This window comes from Leptopilina heterotoma, unplaced genomic scaffold (genome assembly GCF_015476425.1).
Source record: "Leptopilina heterotoma isolate Lh14 unplaced genomic scaffold, ASM1547642v1 Lhet_6, whole genome shotgun sequence".
NCBI classification, from domain to species: Eukaryota; Metazoa; Arthropoda; class Insecta; order Hymenoptera; family Figitidae; genus Leptopilina; species Leptopilina heterotoma.
Genome location: NW_025111137.1, coordinates 3,809,291 through 3,825,392, shown reverse-complemented (window position 1 = coordinate 3,825,392; position 16,102 = coordinate 3,809,291). Strand labels below are relative to the sequence as shown.

General features: G+C 26.3%; 3 protein-coding genes across 7 annotated transcripts in view; all 3 read left to right on the top strand.

Moving 5' to 3' along the window:
* Positions 1–16,102, top strand: part of LOC122509101 (protein-tyrosine sulfotransferase) — a 363,218-nt gene that overhangs the window by 241,504 nt on the left and 105,612 nt on the right. The gene's annotated exons all lie outside the window — the stretch shown is intronic.
* LOC122509097 lies at positions 1,407–4,722 on the top strand. The gene is made up of 2 exons (XM_043622865.1): positions 1,407–1,546; positions 1,860–4,722. The coding sequence occupies exons 1-2, from the start codon at positions 1,466–1,468 to the stop codon at positions 4,473–4,475; spliced, it is 2,697 nt and encodes an 898-aa protein (XP_043478800.1). The 5' UTR covers positions 1,407–1,465; the 3' UTR covers positions 4,476–4,722.
* On the top strand, positions 7,413–11,623 carry LOC122509096. Its single transcript, XM_043622864.1, has 2 exons — positions 7,413–7,568; positions 8,726–11,623. The coding sequence occupies exons 1-2, from the start codon at positions 7,428–7,430 to the stop codon at positions 11,342–11,344; spliced, it is 2,760 nt and encodes a 919-aa protein (XP_043478799.1). The 5' UTR covers positions 7,413–7,427; the 3' UTR covers positions 11,345–11,623.

The window sequence follows — 16,102 nt, the reverse complement described above, 5'->3', positions numbered from 1 at the left end:
TAGAAAATGTACTTAGGATCTCTCTTCAATTATGATTTTTTTTTTATTTTCTACGTGTATGTACTTAACGTCTACTGGTTCTTAGTGTCTCTTTGTCTTAAAGCCACGTAGAGAGAATCTGCTCTAATTAAATCCTCCAATCTTGGGTAAGCATTCCTTCTAATAAGGGATGCAAATACATCAGCATCCAATCTCAATCAAGCTTTCAACCATACAGGTCACGTAAGCAGTGATTTGCGAAATTTCATCATCAGATAGCTTTCCACATTTCCCTCTATATTCAACGAAATTATTACCAAATACCGAAATCATCATTCTCCGAATTTGTTGATTCGAAAATTGTTTGTTACAACTTGTTGTTATTGTAACCGCATTCATCCAATATTGTGTGCTATAGAAAATCATTTTTAACCTTATTTCACGATGTAAATAAAATGAATGTTGGCCTAAAATTAGTCTTAACTAAAATTCACTTACTTTCCGCAGTTTTTACTCTCTTTTCTTTATTGATTAATTAGCATACTTTAAGGATGTATTAAAAAAGCATTTTTTTGTGCATTCCACAAACTTTGGATACTCCCAAAAGAAGAAAATTTAGGGGTATTTTAAAAAAAAACTTTCTATCAAAATTTATTATCGCTGCCTAACATTTAATTTAAAAAATATTATGTTTTCTCAATTATGTTGAATCTATCTATAATAAGTGTTCAAACAAATTTTACCAACAAATTTAGAATTGTTTAAATATTTATACTGTTACAACCTATTACAACATGGGGCAAGTTGTGACAGATGGTTTTTTTTTGACAAAACAGGTAAAAATATATTCAATAAGTTCTTGAATGTAGGTTCAGCTGTAAAATAAGTTTGTTATTTTAATTTTTAATAGACTATTTAATAGATTTTTAATGCGTTTTCTTAGTTATAAGTGATAATGATAAATATTTACATTAGGATGATGAAACATTTATTTGATATTATTGCATATAATTTAAGATAATTATGGATTACTTAAATAAAAGAAAGACTTCTGGATAATTAGAACGAAGAGTTCGATTTGACGAAAATTTCATTACATGACATATTCAAAAAATTTATTTATTTCATTAAGTTGACAAAATGATAAAAAAATTAATTTCAATCATGTCTCGTATTAAATCCAAAAAATAAATTCACTTATCTTCACGCATAATTCTGCTATATATATAATTAAAAATTGCATTGTTCGCAATTTTTTGACATTCCATTTTAACAGAATTTGCAATTATTAAGTAAAATTGTAATTATAAATTTAAATTTATTGATTTATCAGTGACAATTATTTTGTTTATTAATCATTGGGAACGTGACAATATGCGAGATGGTAAAACTTCTTGACAATATATTACTCTATAAATATACGTGAATGCAAAAGAAGAAACAAATAAATTTTATTCTTTCTATTGTTAACAACAATCTTTCTAAAATGACTTTGGCTATAAAATTAAATATTTTTATTGTACTTTTGTTTATTTCAAACGCCAGTGCTGTTAGGTGGAATTCAGAGGTATGTTGACAATTATTATAACATATATTCACAAAGTTAAAATTTCTTAACATTCATTTCCGAATTTTCAAAATAATTTTGAAAATATTAGAAACAAACCATATTTCATAAAACTTTTTAAATAATATTATAAAAGTACTGAAAAATATATAAAGTAATTTTCACCATACGCAAAAAGAATCTAAATTGCATAGAATTTATGGGATAATGTTTCAAAAAGGGCTCAAGGCATAAGAAACTTGACATTCTTATCATTAATTTTAGCTGTTATTTTTAAAAATATTTTAATATTTCGACAATTTATTATTTTCAGGCAATCGTAGTAAGTGCGAGTCCCGTTGTTGTAAACAGTTTTGAATCGAGTTGCAATAAATTAGGATATTACGCTCAATTCCATCATAAAACTCACTTTGGAATAATAGTGAAAAAGAGAACAATACTCAATATAACTGTAACAAGTTCGGAAAAAATTAAATATTTTAAGTTCTTCTGCTATACTCAAACACCAATACACTCATTAAATGAAATTAATTTCAAGAAAAAGGCAAATTATTCTGTTATTGTAGAAGCCAATTTTGATTGTGTTCCTATGATTACGGATTCCTATGAAGTTCCTGTTGAGGTAGAAATTCGAACAAGAAATTGGATAAATCTGGCAACTTTTAATACTAATAAATACAGACTTTCGACTTCAAAAGATGCAGAAACAAAATTTTTTGACTCAGTAAAAACTTATGGATTTGTTGAAAACTATTATACACAAATGTTACTGTCATCAAGTGAAATTAGAAAAATTAGAAAAGCAAATTTGAGTCTTTATATTGGACTACAAAATCAAGCAAATGTAATACAATATTACGATTCCCTACTTGGTTCTAAAAGAATTATACATTCGCCTGGTTCAGAATATGGCAATTACATAGAAAAACGTACTGTTCTATTTTTAACTTTAACACTTTGCCACGATACAGTTTTTCCAAATAATCAACATCTTGACTTTACATTAAAATCATCAAGTGGGTGTAGAAATGAAGATGAGTCCTGTAATTATGTAAAAGAGGACTGTGAGACAGGATTTTTAACCCGAGAACGTATAGGTTATGAAAGTGTTTTACCATGGTTACAACCTCCTGAAAACACAAGATGGATTTTATTACACGAGTTTGGACATTACTATGATGTTGAATCAGATTTTCTTGGTTTTGGATATGTGGGTGAAGCGTGGAATAATATTTTTGCAGCTTTTTATCAACATAAATTAGAACTAGACGGATATTGGATGACATTCGAAGATTCTGATAAGACGAATGCTACTCTAAACTATCAAAATGGTGTACCTATTCACCGATGGAATAATAAGGAAAAACAACACTTTTTTATAAGTCTCTTTGGATACGATGGGTCAGACGCATTATTTCGGGAATTCATTTATCGGCATTTTCAAATAAACAAAGTAACTTCTTGTAAAACGGCCAACATTATTCCTACACTAGTCGAAATGTTTCTCGATCTTCATAATATTAATATATTACCCTATTTAAAGAAAGTTGTTGACTTTAAAAATTATACATTCCCCTTAGTTTATCCAGATTTAGAATTACGTGCTTTAAGCGGAAATTCCTTAATGCCCGCCATAGATTTTAATAAATCATCTGACGATATACAGAGAATGAGTCAAGAGCGTGATTTTAGACCATTTTCTTCTTTAATATTGCTACCTAAAGTAGAAAAAGAGAACATTTCGGTTCAATTTTCAATTCATCCTTTCAATCTAAATGGAGAGTGTCTTTATTTAAATAATGAATGTCATGTAATTAACAATGAAATGTTTGATTTAAAGATTCTGGCAAATGTCTATTCGATTTATATTGCAGCAAAGAGAGGTGATAAATTGTACATGAGTGAGGTAATATATCGTGTAATTTCTGAAAGTTCGAAGATCCGTATTCATGTTAAAGAAATAAGTAAAAATGAAGTGTTTCTACCTCTCGTTTATTACGTTGTTGAAGCTTTAGGATATTACGACGAGGTGGGTTTTAAAATATTTATAAATTATCAAGATAAGACGATTTCTATTTCACAACTTACTCAAAACATTCATTCTGATTTTAAAAATGAAGTTTACTTTTCTGTAAAATTAACCAGAAATGGGGAGACTATTTTTAATTATAAATTTATGGGTAGTTCCAATGATGATAATACTTTAAATGTCATACATGATTTTAAAGAAGATGATTTATTGCATATTTTTCATGCAGAACCGAATCGCTTAAAGATCAATAATAGAAGCTTAGAGTATATTAATAATGAAACATCGAATGATATCATTTTAGTTCTTACAAAGAAAGGATTATTAGATATAAAGGACAATGACGATACGATATTTCTTAAAAAATGCACCATCAAAGCTACAGGTGAAAATGATAAAATGTTTCTCCGAATATTTACAAATTACGATAATAGAATGATTTCGCTCTCACAATATTCCAAAAATATTAATTATAATTTTGAAGATAAACTTTACTTTTCTGTGAAATTGCTAAGAAATGAAACAGAAATTTTTGAGTATAAATTTTTAGGTATTTCAGAAGATGATGTTTTAAATGTTAACTATAATTTTCAAATAAATGATTTCTTATGTCTATCACATGTTGAACAAGGACATATATTAATAAATGATGAAAGAATAAATGATTACGATGCTGATGAAGGAAGTTATTCGAACTGTTTTTCTTTTACAGAAAGTGGTTTATTGAATACTGCAAACAAACATTTATTATTTATTCGCGACGATATAGATCGAATTAGTTCTTTTAATCAAAACTATAAGATTGATTTAAGTTACAATCCACTGTTTGATTTCTTTGTTGATCAGCTTATTTATGTTTATAATTCTGTAGGTCTTGGCTCACTTATTTCAACTGATTGAGATGACTAGTATTAATTCAAATCTTATAAAGATTTAATTTATATTTTTTTGTTAATAATTATTTTCTGCAATGTATTACAATTGTAATTATGTACTAAATATTATATTAACAATAAGAGAAATCTAAATGCTTTATCTTTATGTAGCAAATTTAATCTGATTTTTCATTAATCCTATGATTGTATGGCCTGTAGGGCACAGGAAAATTATATTATGTTGTAATAATAATAAAATAATGTTGTTAATATTTTTGTTGTTTGTAAGTTATTTCTGTAACATAATTTTCTTCGACACAACGAAAATATTTTAGAGTAATAACAATTTTTGTGTGCTTAATCGTAAAAACCTAAAGAAAATCTTTTTCGTTTTGTCAACTTGAATATGTTATGAGTTATAATTTTTGAAGTGGTACACTAATATTTTCTTATGACAATAATTTTATGTCATATCAATAATTCTACAGTTTTTTCTTATAATTATAAGTATATCACTACACAGAAAAAATTTATTTTATTTGAATAACCGATTGCTTCACTTTTATCAAGTAAGTACTTGAATCAATTAATTTTTTTAAGGCATTTAAATTGTTTTTGAATTAATAATTTCAGTATTTGAAGCAAATACCATTTAACTGATTTAAATAAAAATCATTTGATTCAAGTATTTATTTTTTTACCATTCTACTTGATGGATTTTGTTAAATTTTAATATGAGTAATATATAATAATAATAATAATACTTTTGAACAAAAATTATTCTTTTGATGTAGTTCTTAATTTGTTTTAAATGCCAACAATTATATATAGACAAATGAAAATAAAATATACTTCTCCGACAAATTTCATATTTCTTCAATTAAGATTTATTATTTTTAATTTTTCAAATTTGCTCATTAGAATTGAAAAATTTTAAATTAAACAAAAAAATTAATATTCTTGTTTTCTATTTAGTTATAATTCTTCTGCTCTGCAATCAGAAGAGGAGAAAATATGTTGATTGACACTATCAGAAAAGTTTATGAATAAAATATTTTATTGATTGAAATTGTCATTTGCCAATAACAAGAACATGTGAATGTTTGGTTATTATTCTATATTAATAATTCAATTGAATATTTCCCTTGGGTTTGCGCAAAGAGTTGTCATTCTATCCATGGTCTTATGGGAAATTCACAATTGAGTAATTCACGCGTTCATTCATTTCTGAAATTCCACGTTCATTATATTGCTTGAAAATGCAAACAAAACTATTTCAAACATTATTATCATCGTCAGCATCATTATCATCGAAATCTTGATGAACAAATGATTCGTAAATTTCATTATTGAATCGTCCAACTGCAATTGAAGCTTAATAGAGAAAATATTATTTGATAAATTTCAGGATGGTTATATCAAACAATAGTTGTCTCGAGAACAATTGTGATTGTTTACAATTAATAAAGATTTCCCATAAATACTGACAATTACAGTAAATAATTTGGTGGTTATAGTGAAGAAATGATTCTAATTAGCAAATTTAGGAATTTATAGAAATTTTCTTTAATAGTATCAGAGTAGGTACTAAGAGTTAAGGAAAGAAATAGCTACATAAATCTACATTTATTTCCGACTATTTCTTTAAACTAATTTATTTTGAGTGTCTAAGAATGCCTCCAGGTTGGACAAGATCCAAACCGCATTCTACTGAAGTTAGTAGTAAATCCTACAGAAAGAATAAAAATGTAATAAAACTAGGGAATCCGTACCTAACCTAAGTTAATGTTAAAAAAATCCTTCTATCTCTCGCTATTTCCGAATTGCAATGAAATAACCTGTAATCCAATGTGTGTTCGATAAAAATGCAAATATCAACCACTATTTTTATTTCGTAGTGATATTTTCAAATAAAAAGAAAACAATATTTCTTGTCCCTTTATCAAAATTGAAATATACTTTTTCACATAAATTTTTAATTTTGTTTTGTCGATAATAACATTTTTACTCTCATCGGTGTATAATAAATAAATCCTCTAACCACCATTTTCAAAGAGAGAATTTTTTTGTTTCTGATATATTTATCGGTTATTTTACAAGTTTTGAAGAGACTAAATTGATCTTTTTCAACCGAGCAAAAAAAAAAATAAATAAATAAATAGTAAGTTATAACTCTTTTCACAAAAACGCAGTAATTGATGCACTCACCCTGAAAACTAACTAACCATGTGGTTTTAAAACACTTCCATGATAAGATTACTAAGGTTCAGAATATTATATTATAAATTTTGATTGCGTTTTTTTTAATAGTTCAATTCTGCTTTATTCATTTCGGCCCTTGGCCACGAAACCCTAAATACTATATGAAAATGAAATTTCATCAAAATTTATAATAATTAATTAAATGATGTCATTCACAGTTATTTACATTTCACAAAATATTATTTCCAGAATATTAATGTTCAATATTAATTCTCGATATTCTATTTTTATTTGTAGAATGAAAATTTAAATAAAATTATTATTAGAAAAGATAAACATACAATAAGTTATTATAGTTAATAAGTAATAATTGTGAGTAAATTTGGTTATGATAAACATATGTATACATTAAGATGATGAAACATTAGTTTATTTCACTGTATATAATATTAGACATAAATTGCTCATACCAGGTTAGCTTCTGGGTTATTCGATAAATAAAATAAATATTATTCATGTGTTTTATTAAATCCAAAAAATAAATTCACTAATCATCACGCATAATTTTGTCACATGTAATAAAAAATTACATTTTCCATAATTTTATAACATTCCATTTTAACATAATATGCAATTATTGGCTAAAATTGTAATTATACATTTAAATTGATTGATTTATCAGTTCAAATTGTTTTGTTTATTAATCATTGTGAACGTGAAAATATGCGAGAAAGTAAAATTTCTTCACAATTTATGACTCTTTATATGTAAGTGAATGCGAAAGAAGAAACAAATCAATTTTATTCTTTTTGATGTTAAGAACAATCTTTCTAAAATGGCTTGGGCTGTAAAATTAAACATTTTTATGGCGCTTTTCTTTGTTTCAAACGCCAGTAATGTAAGGTGGAATACAAACGTATGTATGAAATTATTATACCATATTTGAAAATCTAAAATTTTTTAACATTCTATTTCAATTTAGAATTTTTTATATACAATTTTGAAAACATAATGAACAAATTATTATTACATTATTTCATTAACAAATTGTTGTACACAAGTATGTTTTTGTTTATTTGGCATCACGCCTTTTAAATAATTTTAATGACTACAATGAAAAATATATAAATTAACTTTTACCATTGTCAAAGAAAACCTGAATTGTTTGGAATTTCTGCGCATTTCTTGCAACTTTTACTATATTTCAATCAATAAATTATAGTAAATTTTCTTAAATTGAAAAATTTGGTAATTTAGTAGTAGTAGCCTCATATGTGACGCTCCACGAGAAAAGGGACCTTATGACAAGAGTAAATAAGGTCCCTTTTCTCGTGGAGCGTCACATATAGAGAATTAAATGAACAAAAATACTAATTCCTATTTTTATTAATATGTAATTTAGGTAAAAAGTTTCTTTTAACCTTAATCTTAATTTGTTTAATTAAATTTTTATTAAGATTTTAAAAATTTGGAAATTAAAACTTATTAATGTGATAAATGTTATAAAAATATGTAACGTGCAGCCAAGAAAGGGACCTAAGAAGTGTGTTAATTCGTATTTAAAGTTAATTATGTTTAAGCTTCGTTAAATTCAAAATATTCAATAAAAATTATTTTTCATTTCACAAAATTAAAAAAGAATCCTTTATTCAAGGTAGAAATGTAATAAACAAAATTTTGCTACTTAAGTTCCATTCTTTGCGGCGCGTCAAATATAGTTTTACCTTTACACACACTAAATATCAATAAGTAAAAATTTGACTTTCAATTAAGTGAAAGAGTTTTCATTAATACATCAGTAAAAACCAGAAACCTCTCAGTGAGATTCCACTTATTCATCAAAGAAAAGTCGTCCACTGTATTGAAATCACTGAAATTTTCACTAATTTACGTTAGATTGCACATTATCAGAAAGTTATTCTCAATACTTTAGGTTTCTGTTTATAATATTTAAAACTTAAAATTATGGTTATATAAGATGAATGAAAAAGTTTATCTATTAATTCAGTGTAATGTCAACTTTATAATATTATAACCAATCTTAAACGATTTAAAAAAATTTTATATTTTCAGGCAATTATAGCGAGTGCGAGTCCCGTTGTTGTAAACAGTTTTGCATCGAGTTGCAATAAATTAACCTATTACTTTCAATACCATCATAAAACTCACTTTGGAATAATAGTGAAACAGAAAACAATACTCAATGTAACTGTAACTAGTTCAGAAGAAATTAAATATTTTAGGTTTTTCTGTTATACTCAAACACCAGAACACTCAATAAATGAAATTAATTTCAAGGGAAAAACAAAATTTTCTGTTATTATAGAAGCCAATTTTAATTGTGTTCCTATGATTACGGATTCCTATCAAGTTCCTGTTGAGGTAGAAATTCGAACAAGTAATTGGATAAGACTGCCAACTTTTGATACAAATAAATACAGACTTTCGACATCAAAAGATGCGGAGAACAAATTTTTTGACATCGTAAAAATTTATGGATTTGTTGAAAACTATTATACACAAATGTTACTGACATCAGGTGAAATTAAAGAAATTAGAGAAGCAAATTTGAGTCTCTACATTGGACTACAAAATCAAGCAAATGTAATACAATATTACGATTCCCTAGTTGGTTCTAAAAGAATTATACATTCGCCTGGTTCAGAATATGGTAAATACACAGAAGAACGTACTGTTCTTTTTTTAACTAGGACATTTTGTCATGATTCACTTTTTTCAAGTGATGAACAACTTTCTTTTACAAAAAAATCATCAATTGGGTGTAGAAATAAAGATGAGTCCTGCAATTATGTAAGAAAGGACTGTACATCAGCTGCATCTTTAGGCACTGAACGTGTAGCTTATACAAGTGTTTTACCATGGTTACAACCTCCTGAAAACACAAGGTGGATTTTATTACACGAATTTGGACATTACTATGACGTTGAAGAATATTTTCTTGGATTTGGATACGTGGCTGAAGTATGGAACAATATTTTTGCAGCTTTTTATCAACATAAATTAGAACTAGACGGATATTGGATGACATTTCCAGATTCTGATGAGACAAATGCTACTCTAAACTATCAAAATGGTGTGCCTATTCACTTATGGAATTATAGGGAAAAACTACACTTTTTTATAAGTATCTTTGGATACGATGGGTCAGACGGATTATTTCGGGAATTTGCTTATCGTCATTTTCAAGTAAACAAAGCAACTTCATGTAATTTGGCTAACATTATTCCTACACTAGTTGAAACGTTTCTCGATCTTCGTAATATTAATATATTACCCTATTTAAAGAAAGTTGTTGACTTTAAAAATTATACATTCCCCTTAGTTTATCCAGATTTAGAATTGCGTGCTTTAAGCGGAAATTCCATAATGCCCGCCATAGATTTTAATAAATCATCTGGCGATATACAGAGAATGAGTCAAGAGCGTGATTTTAGACCATTTTCTTCCTTAATATTGCTACCTAAAGTAGAAAAAGAGAACATTTCGGTTCAATTTTCAATTCATCCTTTCAATCTAAATGGAGAGTGTCTTTATTTAAATAATGAATGTCATGTAATTAACAATGAAATGTTTGATTTAAAGATTCTGGCAAATGTCTATTCGATTTATATTGCAGCAAAGAAAGGTGATAAATTGTACATGAGTGAGGTAATATATCGTGTAATTTCTGAAAGTTCGAAGATCCGTGTTCATGTTAAAGAAATAAGTAAAAATGAAGTGTTTCTACCTCTCGTTTATTACGTTGTTGAAGCTTTAGGATATGACGACGAGATGTGTTTTAAAATATTTATAAATTATCAAGATAAGACGATTTCTATTTCACAACTTACTAAAAACATTCATTCTGTGTTTAAAAATGAAGTTTACTTTTCTGTAAAATTAACCAGAAATGGGGAGACTATTTTTAATCATAAATTTATGGGTATTTCCGATGATAATAATACTTTAAATGTTATACACGATTTTAAGGAAGATGATTTATTGCATATTTTTCATGCAGAACCGTATCGTTTATACATCAATGACAGAAGCTTAGAGTATATTTATAACGAAACATTCAATGATATCACTTTAGTTCTTACAAAAAAAGGATTATTAGATATAAAGGACAATGACGATACGATATTTCTTAAAAAATGCACCATCAAAGCTACAGGTGAAAATGATAAAATGTTTCTTCGAATATTTACAAATTACGATAATAGAATGATATCTCTCTCACAATATTCCAAAAATATTCATTATAATTTCGAAGATAAACTTTATTTTTCTGTGAAATTGCTAAGAAATGAAACAGAAATTTTTGAATATAAATTTTTAGGTATTTCAGAAGATGATGTTTTAAATGTTAACTATAATTTTGAAATAAATGATTTCTTATGTCTATCACATGTTGAACAAGGACATATATTAATAAATGATGAAAGAATAAATGATTATGATGCTGATGAAGGAAGTTATTCGAACTGTTTTTCTTTTTCAGAAAATGGTTTATTGAATATTGCTAACAAACATTTATTATTTATTCGCGACGATATAGATCGAATTAGTACTTTTAATCAAAACTATAAGATTGATTTAAGTTACAATCCACTGTTTGATTTCTTTGTTGATCAGCTTCTTTATGTTTATAATTCTGTAGGTCTTGGCTCACTGATTTCATCTGATTGAGATGACAAGAAATAATTTAAATCTTAAAGGTTTAGTTTATATTTTTTTGATAATAATTATTTTCTGCAATGTATTAGAATTGTAATTATAAACTTAATATTACATTGACAGTAAAAGAAATCTAAATGCTTCATCTTTATGTAGCAAATTTAATCTGGTTTTTCATTAATTCTATATGATTGTATGGCCTGTAGGGCACAGGAAAATTATATTATGTTGTAAGGATAATAAAATAACACAGAGAAAAGCGAGTGTTGTTTTTGATGCGGGTAAATTTTGGTAGGGTAATTTTAGTGAGGATAAATTTTCTATAATAGAAAATTTACCTTATTTTCAGTGTTAAAATAACACTTCCGAGCTTAAGTTTGATGCAGACACTTTTAACACCGAATTCAGTGTTAAAATAACACTCACTTTTTTCTGTGAATGTTAATATTTTGCTTGTTTGTAAGTTATTTCCATAACATAATTTTCTTCGACACAATGAAAATATTTTAGAGTAATAACAATTTTTGTGTTCTTAATCAAATAAACTTGAAAAAAATCTTTTTTCGTTTTGTCAATTGAGATATGTTATGGATTAAAATTTTTGAAGTGGTACACTAATATTTTCTTATGACAATACTTTTATGTCGTATCAATAATTTTACTATTTTTGGTTTTAAATTAATGATGATACTTGAAGGATGACACCTATATAAATTTTAAATTTTGTCTGTAATTTTTGCAAAATACGTCAGAGTTTAAAAAATTGTCAAAAACGCTTTCATTTTTTCAAATTTGACGATTGTTAAATCTTTGTGTATTTTCTTAAAATTTCGAAATTGTTATTTAAAAATTATTATAAAATACTTTAAAATTATCAGTTTAGCCAGTCATTGAAAGCCTTACTTTTTTACCAATTTTAAAGTGTTTTATAATAATCAATTTAAAAAAGTTTTAAACTTTTACATATCAGTGTCTTTCCTAATTGTATTTTAGACGAAAAATTAGCATTGGAGGTCTAACAATCACATGCTCTTAAGGAACAGTAATGATAAAGAACATTAAATAAAGTAACAAATAAATATGTAATAATAATTTAATAATAATATAAATTAATATTATATGAATGGGACACATTTCTGGGGATAAGAATTGCGACAAATTAAATTTCTAGTAGAAGAGAGGCAGTGAAGTTTTATATATTAGAGCAATATCAGTTATTAGAAAGGGTAAACACATAATATTCAATATCTTCTTGAACTTTTATTCGTTCAGCTGTACAATGATAAGTTTATTACTTAAGTTTTTATAGACAATTTATACACATATAATTTTTAATGCGTATATTGAGTTGTGAGTAAATTTAATTATGATAAATATTTATATAGATTAAGATGATGAAACTTTAGTTTATTTCACTGTATATAATATTAGACATAAATTGCTTATACCAGGTTAGCTTCTGGGTTATTCGATAAATAAAATAAATATTATTCATGTGTTTTATTAAATCCAAAAAATAAATTCACTAATCATCACGCATAATTTTGTCACATGTAATAAAAAATTACATTTTCCATAATCTTATAACATTCCATTTTAACATAATATGCAATTATTGGCTAAAATTGTAATTATAAATTTAAATTGATTGATTTATCAGTTAAAATTGTTTTGTTTATTAATCATTGTGAACGTGAAAATATGCGAGAAAGTAAAACTTCTTATTTTTCTTATTTTTGTAAAAACTAATTTTAATTCTTCTCGTCACCCAAAATATGTATTCAAAACTATAATTTAAAGCGATTCTTCTGTTTGGCACCAGGTTCAATTTCCACACCGACATTAATAATTTGTCATTTTAAACTGATTAATTATAAATAAGTGAATATTTTTATGAATTTTAAATAAAATATATATGTATAATTATAATTATTTTATGATTTAATAATCATAACGTAATTATAATCAATCAAGTATCAGTGACCTGTTGGTATTTGGTATATGCGCGGTTAGAATCAAAACAGCGAGTATAATTATTAAAAGAAAGTGCTGCAGTAGTTTATGAAAATTTTTATTATTTTTAAGGAATATTTATATTGTAATGTTAAATATATTATATTAGTTTATTAAATCTTCAAGTGTAAACATAATAATTAATTACTATATATAAAAAAATTGAAGATATATAAAATAAAATTCTATCAGATGTGAAAAATATTTTATTATAATATAATTCAAAAAGTTCCTTATCAAATCCAAAATTTTGAACGTATCAGCGATTTTCAATATGAGAAAAAAAAATGATTTTCCATCTATCTATATAAATTCCAAGTCATAAACCCTCAAAATATCGTTCATATAATAATTCTGTAAGGAAATATCGCGCACGAACGTTTACGAACAAAGTTGAATCTGAATTTGTCCCATCGCATAGAGCAATCTCAGATTTTCCGGCCGTGAATGGTGAAACATGCCTGAGGCTGCTTCTAGTGTTTCAACGCTAAAATGCTCTTACACTCTCAACTCTCGGGTGCAATTCCCTGCACGCTTATTCTCTTCACGTGTAAAGTTTGTGCACCAATAATTTTTTTTATAGGTCACAATGTGTCATATACGCTCTTCGTTTCAAAACGTGCCTCGAAAATTAATAAAAAAAAAAAAAAATAGCGTGTTTTCTCGAAACGACCATTTCCATTCGCAACTACCTTTTGTATTTTCCCCTCGCTAAAAGGAAAACGATATAAAAGCTCGTGTCATAAAGAACTCATATTTCTCGATTAATAGAAGTATTCTAGAGCAATTTTTCTAATTTCGCTAAAAATATATACTTTTTAGACTGATCCTATTAATTCAAGACATGTTTTAATACCATTTCTACTGAGAAGTTGTATTTAAGTTTCAATACAACCTGTGGGGGTTTTTTTATGCGCGTCTATTTGATATCCACTTATAATTAACTTTGAATATATGTTTTTAATTGTTTAGAATCCGTATTAGTTTTGTAGTTTAAGAAAATTATATAAACGACTAGACTTGGCATCATTAAGAATTGTGAAAAAAGTCAAAATTACTTGTAGTAATGAATTTCAAGATAAGCATGAACTATTCGAATGAAATTCATTCAATCAAATTAGCACCTCTATAATGGTTATTCCTTGTCACGTTCCAATTTCTTAATGGATATGCAACCTTGCCAAATGGTTCAACATTAACCTTTACTTGGCTCATATTTGCATCTTAAAAGATACTCGACCCGGAAAATCCACTACTTTAATTTCATATTTCCCTTTCAGCATAATATTTCATGCAATTGAATTTTTTCGTCAAATTTTTCAAGAATAATTAATGAAATTAATTGAAATTTTGCACAAACTGTATAATGGCTGGGTTATAATTTTAAGAATGTGACATTTATTTAAATAAATAAAAAAACGCAATATCGTTTTTTTTCGGTATTTCCGGAATTTGGTTTGCGGTTATGAATTCCCGATTTAATGTTTTTATTTTAGAACCACTTTTTTTTTTAAAACCTGTTTTATTGTTTAAACCGAGTTTACTTGAAAACCCGGTTTTCTTTTCTATATAAACCGTTTTTTCGGGAAATACAAAAAAACAACCTGATTTTTATAATAAACCAAATTTTTTTGAACCAGTTTTCTTTTTGAATAAATTGGTATTTAGAAAACCTTTTTTTTAAATGTCGGTATTAAAAACACGGGTTTAAAAAAATAACGAATTTTTTTAAAATACCGGTTTTTTTGTAAAAATACCAGTTTTAGTTTTAAACCCAAAAACCAACTTAAGAACCGGTTTTTTTGAAAAACCGAAAACCGGCTATTCAAAAACCGCACAGTTCTAAAGATGATGAAAGAATTAATGAAAACGGTTTTAACAAAAAGCAATTATTATTAGACAACTATATTAAAAAATGAGTGTTTATATTGAATAAAAAAAATATTTAATATGTTTGTCGAGTAAAAAATAGAAAGTATCCATGCATTAACTATAAATTTTGTAAAACTTCATGCTTATCGGTTGGTTGTATATTAATATTCATCGTTTGTGATTTATTCTGAACGACTTGCAAGTACGAGCCAATTCTGAATCAAGCAATGTATCAAGCACCTTCGACTTGTGGCCTAGTTCACAATTTTTCCATTACTTTCCTCTCTTGAATTGGTTGAAAAGTCAAATTTTACATAATACATGAAAGAAATATTATTATTTATTTCTTTGTTTGTTTACACAATCTTTACACTCTTTTCTACTATAAACTTAATACTAAATGTTGCGTCTACAGAACGATTATAAAATTACAATCTGATCAGAAATATTAGCCGCATACGGAATTAAAAAATCTTAATTTGAATAAAATTTGTGAGTTTTTCCAAAAAAATTCAAAAATGTATTTTTATATTACTGTAAACCGCAAATATATCGGATTTGAAGAGACAGAGAAAAATATCCGATATTGGCGGGAATCCGATACATCCAGGAAAACACAATAACCAACAATTTTTCATGGAAACTGTTTTCTTTTATTAAATTTTTTACTTTAAATTATTAAATGTGATGTTTCCACATGTATATTTCATATTGATTTAAAAATGTCTATTACCAAGTTATTTGGAGTCACTGAATCGAGTTTCAATCAAATCAGTATAATTTAAAAAATTATTATTGGTCACCATATTAGATCGAATATTTTTAATTTTTAAAATCTGACATTAAAAAACAAGTAGGTAGGCAAATTACAAAATAAAATTGGCC